A 9,524-nucleotide genomic window follows, 5' to 3' on the forward strand; every position below is an offset into this window, starting at 1 on the left:
ACCCCACCCACGACTCCCTATGTCAAACCATTCCAAAGTTATAGCAGAAAATCGGGACAACCAATCAGAAGAAGGGGCGGGGCTAATTAAGGCCAACGAAGCTTAAGAACTCATTACAGATTCCCATGACACCACCCACGACTCCCTATGTCAAACCATTCCAAAGTTATAGCAGAAAAAAGGGACAACCAATCAGAAGAAGGGGCGGGGCTAATTCTGGCCAATGAAGGTCAATGACTCATTACAGAGTCCCATGACACCACCCAGGACTCTCTATGTCAAACCATTCCAATGTTATAGCAGAAAATCGGGACAACCAATCAGAAGAAGGGGCGGGGCTAATTAAGGCCAACGAAGCTTAAGGACTCATTACAGAGTCCCATGACACCACCCACAACTTCCTATGTCAAACCATTCAAAAGTTATGGCAGATAAAAGTATTCTAGGGGGCGCTGTTGAGCCGTTAGGCCACGCCCATTAATGCAAACCATGAAATATCAAATTTATCGCCAAGTCTGGCTTGCATGCAAAATGTTGTGACTTTTGGAGAACTATCAAATATGGACCAATCACATGAAGGGGGGGGCGCACCTTTTGGCGTCTAGCGTCGCCACGGTAACACTTTTGAAAGAGAAAAGTAATGCGTGTAGTCGCAGGATGTAGACGCACATTTTGATGTATAACACACCTGGGTGCACGTTACGGTTCGGGCTGAATTAACTGCCGAAGGAATGGCATAAATTTTGCCAGAATGACACAATTTATTCAAAATGGCCGACATCCTGTTCGGTTTCGGCCATGGCTCCAAGAGACTTTTCTTTAAGTTGTGCCATGATACAGGTGTGTAGCGATTTTCGTGCATGTACGTCAAACCGTATTGTGGGGCTTGAGGCACAAAGTTTTCCGGGGGGCGCTGTTGAGCCATTTTGCCACGCCCATTAATGCAAACCATGAAATATCAAATTTATCGCCAGGCCTGGCTTGCATGCCAAATTTGGTGCCTTTTGGGGAACTATCAAATATGGACCAATCAGATGAAGGGGGGGTGCGCTTCTTGGCTTCTAGCGTCGCCACGGTAACACTTTTGAAAGAGAAAAGTAATGCGTGTAGTCGCAGGATGGAGACGCACATTTTGATGTATAACACACCTGGGTTCACGATACGGTTCGGGCTGAATTAACTCTCGAAGGAATGGCATAAATTGCGAGACTTTTCTTTAAGTTATCCCATGATACAGATGTGTACCGATTTTCGTGCATGTACGTCAAACCGTATCGTGGGGCTTGAGGAACAAAGTTTTCAAGGGGGCGCTGTTGAGCCATTTTACTACGCCCATTAATGCAAACTATTAAATATCAAATTTTTCGCCAGGCCTGACTTGGGTGCAAAATTTTGTGACTTTTTGGGCATGTTAAGGGGGGCAAAAAGGCCATCACTTTGTCAGAAGAAAAAAAAAAAAATAATAATAATAAAAATTCCTGCAAATACAATAGGGCCTTCGCACTGCAAGTGCTCGGGCCCTAAAAATTCCTGCAAATACAATAGGGCCTTCGCACTGCAAGTGCTCGGGCCCTAAAAATTCCTGCAAATACAATAGGGCCTTCGCTCTGAAGGTGCTCGGGCCCTAATTACATAGGGGCTAGGCGATGTACCTCTTACCTTAACACAGAAGGACTGGAGAGCCGGAACAGTCCAGGCAGAGCAGCCATCAACCCGCTCGGCGTCCATGCACAAGACCCGCAGCTGACTCTAATCCAGACTTCCGGCTCTCGCGGCTTTATACCTTTCCTACTCAGCACCTTGCGGAGGGGGTTGCCCCTTCAACCCCCGCCTGCCAGTTCTCACGGTAAGGCTTGGTTCACACGGGACTGAGCTTCCCATGTGAACAAGCGCCTCTCTCACAGTTAAAATAATACTAAACAGCAGGTGCAGACTGTGTTTTGGGAATTCAGGACATCTTCAGGACACAAGACATATTTTTTCTCCCTTCAGGGCCCCGTCTCTGTCGCTGTGGGAACAAGATATTGAGCAAGGATCCACACCAGGGGCCTCATGAACAAAACGTGCGTACGCCACTTTCTACGCTCACGGTCCGATGTGCGAAACGTGATTTGAAGGTAGAAAGTTGCTGTCTTTTACGCACACATCATGTCTGGCGTCCGCACTTTTCTGAGGTTTTGTCTGTTGGCGACTCTCACTGGTGATGCAGTGAAGTGCAGAATATGAGGAAACGTGACGTCAACAATAAGTTCAGTAGCCTACCACACGTGAAGGACATGGCAGTCCCGACATCACCAGATAAGTTACACAAGAGGGGAACTGCAACAATCTCACAATCAACCACATGATCTGAACATACAACTAAAGGCAGGAGCTCAACGATGGAAGCCGCAAATCCCAATGGCAGCCTTAGCTCCGTTAGAGGAACCTGCTGATGCATCAGATCACACCGATCTGCTGGTCCAGGACTAATACTGGACCATCAGCTAGTTTAGGTCACCAAGAGGATCCTTCTGGATCTCTGAACTGGATCCAGCTGCTCCGGTTCGGACCAACATGATGCTTTCAGCTGGAGCTGCTACAGGTCGGACATCTGTCGTCATGACGACCGTATGGGACGAGTACTGGAGATAAAAACCAGATCCTAAAACATCCCATAACTGTGTCTGGACAGGAAAACATTAAAATACATTTTGCAGCGAAAAAACGGTTCTGTAAAGTTGTCTTTTAAAATAAAACTAAGATGTCACGGAAAGGTTGGTTGGTACGAACTGATGTGACTCAGCAATTAATGAATGAAGTTTTTATTGAATGTTTAGGCAACTTCCAGATTCTGATATCGAGTCAGTTGCAGGTTTAGTTTTTTAGTTTATTTATTTAGCAATATAAGACAAATATGAACAAAAAATGAAAAACAATGAAATAACATGCAAGGAAAGGAAGAAGCCTGGTGGCTTATATAGAATCCTTTCCATATATGAATAAAACACAAAACAAAGCTACACAAGGGAGAGTAAAAAAAACTAAAAAACACAAGAAAATGTAACTCAGATCAAATAATGAACATTACAAAGATGAAACAATAAGAAAGTTCTTTAAATGTTTTTTGAATATTGGCAAGGATGGTGATGATTTAAGAGATTTATTGAGTGAATTCCACAAGTGGGGGCCTCTGTAAGTGATGAAAGATTGATGTTTACCAGTTCTACAAAACGGTAAATTAAAATCATCTTTGTGCCTTGTGGCATAAGAATGAATATCGGAATTAACATAAAAGAAATTATGAAAAGAAGAAGGAAGATCTTGTATATAATTTTTAAATTTGAACATAAAAGGTGCTGCAGGCGTCCAGAAAGTGTTTCTCCGGTGATGGAGTCCGGGACCGAGACCGGTCTGTCCTCCTGCGGATGCAACACTCCGAGTTACAGCAACTTTGCTCTTTAGTTCTCACGTTTGCACCTCGATAATCACGTTGGCACAACTTGTCTTTCTGCAGCGGAGGAATCAGATCGTGATGCTTCATGTTTTAAATATACATTCATGTTCACAATGTAGAGGTGATCGCGGACATCCACAATGTGTAAGACTCAATAAATGTGTACATTGGTCTTAATCCGTCAGTATATAATACGCGTGACAATAAAGCGGAACAAGGAGGTGTTTTTCATCCCACCAACTTAAGTTCTTATCTTAAGTTCTTAAAATACAAACAAGAAAAGGTGAGTGTAATGACTCACTAACGCTGCCCATAGACATTCACAAACCCGTACGATCATAATAAAACCACAACTCTTCACGGAACGTAACACAAAGCAAAGAACAGCAATCCCCATAATGCAGTGCAGCTTAAATCGGAAGAAATGCCCCCCAATAAATAATTTTTTACAGGCCTCAACTTTTGACAGGACTGTCTCAAGCTCACGGCTGATGTTTTGTTTAATTTGTTTTACTTGTTTTTGCAAGTTCCTTGTTAGGATGAGCGGTTTTTAATGGATAATTATCCTCATCATGTTCAAATATATGAGGGAGGAGACAGGGCAGAGTGTTGTGCTCCCGCATGTGCACTCAAATCCACGCTGATTGGGATGTTCAAAGGAACCTACGTGGATTTGGGCGTATGCACAGTTTTGAACATCAGAATTTTTTTTTGCATACACAAGAATTACACGCACGGATTCACGTTGAAGCTATAGACGTTCCCGACTCGTTTCAACACTGTGCGGTGTTCACCATTAAGAGTCTCTGCAGACGGCTAGCCCACCAGGCTAGCCTGTCTGGACATCAGAGCATGTGAGCGGAGCTGAGCGTGAGCGGAGCTGAGCGTGAGCGGAGCTGAGCGTGAGCGAGCGAGGAGCGGAGCGGCGAATTTTGAAAGGAGCGCAGAGCGGGAGTTTTTTTTCTAGGATGATTCGGGTGGTGGGAAGTTGAGCCACCCCTTGTTTATGAACAACCATAAACAAATTCGGTCACATGACCACGTGTGTTTGAAGAGTCATCCATTGTACTCACCCTGTGATGGAGAGAGGCTGATCGAGTAAGTGGTAAGCATATTTAAGTTAAAAAAACTGTTTTTTGCCGTTCAAAGTGAATTTTTCATATTCAAGGAGTCGTGATTCTTGCGTCTGAACAATTAAAGACAAGTTTGAACAAATCTCACATATGTGTTAGTGGATTCCTCAGCAGTTCCAGACCTAGAGATGCCACCTGCTACTTTATCTGAACCATTGAACAGAATCATCAGTCCTGAACACTCGTCCACAAGTGATGCTACTGGTTCTCCTGCCCATTTGGGGTATGTGTCCCCAGAAGACATACTTCCCTTCCCTAAAGGCACACCAACTAAACCTAGAATAAAAAGGAAGAAAGTGAAAATAAAAATCTTGCCCGACACTCCAGAAACCCTGGAGCTGGAGAAGGCACACAATGACAGGGCAAATAAAAAGACTGAAAAGCAGAAGAAAAAGACTCTGAAAGGGTCGAAACAAATCAGAACCAAGAAAAAAACTGTTGTCTACAGTCGCTCAGATGATGATAGTGACAAGAATCTGTCTGCTGGTGACTTCGTCATTGTGAACTTTGCAGGTAAAAAAAAATCCTATAATTACATTGGAATGGTGGAGAACGTTGAGGGCACTGACATCAGTGCAAAGTTTCTGAGGCGAAGTTGTGATGGTTCTGTGAATGAAAAGCCCAACTTCACATTCAAAGAGAATGATGAAGGACTCATCCCTAGAGGTGATGTGCTCATGAATCTCCCAAAACCGCAAAAACTTGGGGTAACAGCCAGAAGGGAGAAGACGTTCGTATTCCCGTGCAGCATTGACAAGTGGGATGTTGAGTAGTAGCCTTGAAGTTCATTTTTTTCTTCATTGTTAACAATAAAACATTTAAGGAGTCATTTGGTGTTGAATTTGTCTTGCTTTGATATGGCATTAAATGAGGTGAAAATGTTAAGTTTTACTTCAACATAATCAGTGGCACAATTTACCCCCCTGTGGCTCAACTTATCCTCTCCCTAGACTCAACTTACCCCTCACCGGGGGCAAGTTGAGCCAAGAGACCACTTTTTTTGAAAAGTCATATTTTGAAAACAGTTAATTTTAGATCAAAGGTGATTATTCCCATGGATGCACCACATCCTGAAATATATGTACATATTTTAGTTGGAGACATTACTGTCATGCCCTCACTTTAAAGATGCCTTAAGTAAAAACTGGCTCAATTCACCCCGCTGTCCCCTATCTCTCAACCTCCCACCCAAGCTCCGACTCTTTCCCCCCCAGCGAGGTGACATTCCATGTCCCTACTGCAATGGTTTTGGTCCAAGGATTGAGTGGTTGAGGCACCCCACCACGACTGCTACCCAGACCACTTTCCACCAGCCTGTCGTGGTCCTTCCTGCAGGTGGTGAGCCTACAGGAAGGCGGGCCCACGTCGCCGTTCTGGGCTGAGCCCGACCAGGTCCCATGTGCAAAGACCCGGCCACCAGGCACTTGCCTTCGAGCCCCAACCCCAGGCCTCGCTCCAGCGAGGGGCCCCAGGCGACGCCAATCCAGGTGATGTAACAGTCCTTGATTTTCTTTTGTCCATGTTTGGCTTGAGACCCTACCAGGGGCAAAATGCCCCAGACAACATAGCTCCTGGGATCATTCGGGCAACACTAACCCCTCCACGATAAGGTGGCGGTTGAATATGAATATATATATACCGTATTTTCGTGACCATTAGGCGCACATAAAATTCTTTTTTTTTTAAAGAATGTGGCGCGCGCCCAATGAAACGGTGCGCCGTTTCTATTACCTGTATTACGGTAATGTAAGGCGGACGGCCACCATGAGAACGGTAAAGGGAGAAGGGGGCGTGTGAAGCAAACGTGAGTTGCGGACGTGATAGAGACCAACCACAGACTTTAAAGGGGGGGGGGGGGGGGGGGGGGTGAAGCACAGAGCGGGTGGAAGGAGCGTTTCAACTGCCACCATTCGACTGAAAGCAGTAGCGCTGGCGGAAGAAATGAAAATTGAACATTTTCATGGAGGTCCGTCTTGGTGCTTTCGCTTTCGCTTCATGGTGCCAGCGCAGCAGCAGCGCCCGGCGGATTATATGGAAAAGATGGAGAGCTTCCGCTCATTCTGCAGCCGACACATCACCGACAAACTCATCCAGCCCAGCCACATAACCAACATGGACATCACATCACGTTCGACATCCCGGTGAATCACACGGTGGAGAGGACCGGGACCAGCACGGTGGAGAGGACGGGAACAGCGCGGTGGAGAGGACGGGTGCAGCACGGTGGAGAGGATGGGGACCAACGCGGTGGAGAGGATGGGGACCAACGCGGTGGAGAGGACGGGAACAGCGCGGTGGGGGATCCGCACAACGGGGTATGAAAAGTCGTCATTTACTGCTGTGCTTGCCTGCCACGCTGATGGACAGCGATATGGTGATTTTTAAAAGAAAAACTTTGCCTAAAGAGACTTTTCCAGCCGGAGTCATTATAAAGGCAAATGAAAAGGCTGGATGGATGAAGGGATGATCGAGTGGCTGAGGCAGGTCTATGTGCGGCGACCCGGTGGTTTTTTTCACACATCATGCTAACGTGTCTGCTGGGACTGTTGTTTGGGCATTTGCAAAAGCCGGCATTTTCGAGGGGCCGCACGGCATGGAAAGTGACTCTGACAGCGAGGAAATTCGGACTGGCACAGCTGAATTAGCGGAGCTCTTTAATGCAGAAACAGAGGATGAGGACTTTGAAGGGTTTGATCAATGTAAAAACTGAAAGAAAATACAGTCAGATCAAACTAAGTTTTGCTCCCGCTCTATTTTTAAATAAGCACACTTGTGTGCTTGTGTGTGTGTTCTGCAGCGCGCGGGTGTGTTTTGCGGCACGTGTGTGTGTGTTTTGCGGCGCGCGTGTGTGCGCGCTCCGTGTCTGTAGATGGCGCCTTTTGGGACGGTACGCCGTATGTGTGCTTTAAATCCAAAAATTACACACAAAACTGAGGGTGCACCTTTCCACATGGTGCGCCAAATGGTCGTGAAAATACGGTATATACTGTATACAGAGGGGCAAAAAAGGATTTAGTCAGCCACCGATTGTGCAAGTTCTCCCATTTAAAAAGCATAGAGAGGCTTGTAATTTTCATCATACAGTAGGTACACTTTAACTATGAGAGACAGAATGGGGTGAAAGAATCATTGTAGGATTTTTACTACTAGAGCAGTGATGTTTTGGGCCTGTCGCCGGGCAACACGGACTTTCAACTCCCTCCTTCCTTGCCCGGGCGATGTGTTTGGGATCATTGTCATGCTGAAAGACCCAGCCACGTTTCATCTTCAATGCCCTTGCTGATGGAAGGAGGTTTTCACTGAAAACCCCACGATACATGGCCCCATTCATTATTTCCCTTACATGGATCAGTCGTCCTGGTCCCTTTGCAGAAAAACATCCCCAAAGCATGATGTTTCCACCCCCATACTTTACAGTAGGTATGGTGTTCTTTGGATGCAACTCAGCTTTCTTTCTCCTCCAAATTTTCTTTGATTCTGTATTTATTTTTTGTGTTCATGGTAATATGTACTCCTAATTTTACATTACTGTTGAAATCTACAAATTCTATATTCTACATTTAGTTTGAGAACAAATTATTTCAAATTCATCTGTTACTGAGATATATTCAATTTAAAATAGGAATGTTGAGTCGGACATTAGTTTGCCAGCAGCAAAGTCAAAAAAGGCCGGGTTAGGAAGGGTTGGAGTTGGAAACAAGGGAGAACAAAGCACGTGTTCTTTGGCTGTTGCCATAGAAGATTAATGATGTCATGTAAAATGGGTGTGAAGACAGAGGTTATGTACATGTACAAGGGGAGAGAAATTCTGCTGTCCAGTTGCAACAAAGACTGGAACCAGTTCAGTGTCTTTGCTGTAAAAATGAACTAAAAGAAGATTCAGGTGACCTTACTAGAGATCTGAGCTCATGTTTTGGATCACAAACAGGAGGGCTTTCTATGCACTACATTTCCAATGGCATCAAGGGGTTTTCATTTTCATTTTTTATTGTGATTGTAGTTATTTCGAAATGTCTGATGCAAACCAATCTCAGAGCAATACCAGCAGCTTGCAGCAGTATCAGGGGACTTTGGAGCGAGCAGTGTTCTCCACTCTGAACACACTACCGTGTTGTGTATTTCTCTACATTAATGGCTCAATGATGTTTACTTTGAGGAGTAAAGATCTCTTCTGTCAGACTTCTCGGTACGTCCTCCTGTTTAACCTCCTGGTTGCCGACACTTTACAGATAGCACTGGGCCAGGTGCTATACATCATCGCTGCTTCTAGAATCTTTCTGACCTATCCCGTCTGTGGGACTCTCACTTTCGTCGCCAACCTCGGCACAGTGATCTCTCCTCTCACCCTGGTTCTGATGGCTCTGGAGAGATATGTCGCTGTGTGCTTCCCCCTCAGGCACGCTGCAATCATCTCTGTCAGAAACACAGTGCTCGCCATCCTCATGGTTTGGGCCTTTAGTTCTTTAAACATTTTCACTCGAATTATTTTGCTGATTGTTGATGACCTGCCAACTCTGCAGATGAAAGACTTTTGCTCTTACGTGGCCATGTTGGTTGGATACGCGTCTGACATTTATGACAAAGCTTTCGCCTGTTTTCTGTTTGTATCATCTGGTGTTGCAGTAATTTCTGCCTACATTGGTGTTATCGTTGCAGCCAAATCAGCGTCTGCAGACAAAGCTTTGGCCCGTAAGGCTCGAAACACACTACTTCTGCATCTGGTGCAGCTCGGCCTCAGTCTGTCCTCAACCATTTATATTCCACTGCTTAATGCTCTTTCAAGAATTTTAACAAGAATCGTGTTTGTGCGCCTCCAGAATGTTTTATATGTGTGTATTTTTATCTTTCCCAGATGTCTGAGTTCTCTCATTTATGGCATCAGAGATCAGAGCATCAGGCCCGTCTTGGTGTACCATCTATGCTGTCACCTGAAACTACCTGTCAGGCAGGTCTAA

General features: G+C 45.3%; 1 protein-coding gene across 1 annotated transcript; it reads left to right on the forward strand.

Moving 5' to 3' along the window:
* Positions 1-8,533: 8,533 nt before the first annotated feature.
* LOC133459357 (odorant receptor 131-2-like) lies at positions 8,534-9,524 on the forward strand. The gene has a single exon (XM_061739248.1). The coding sequence runs from the start codon at positions 8,580-8,582 to the stop codon at positions 9,522-9,524; it is 945 nt and encodes a 314-aa protein (XP_061595232.1). The 5' UTR covers positions 8,534-8,579.

The sequence above is a fragment of the Cololabis saira genome, chromosome 14 (genome assembly GCF_033807715.1).
Source record: "Cololabis saira isolate AMF1-May2022 chromosome 14, fColSai1.1, whole genome shotgun sequence".
Classification (NCBI taxonomy): domain Eukaryota; kingdom Metazoa; phylum Chordata; class Actinopteri; order Beloniformes; family Belonidae; genus Cololabis; species Cololabis saira.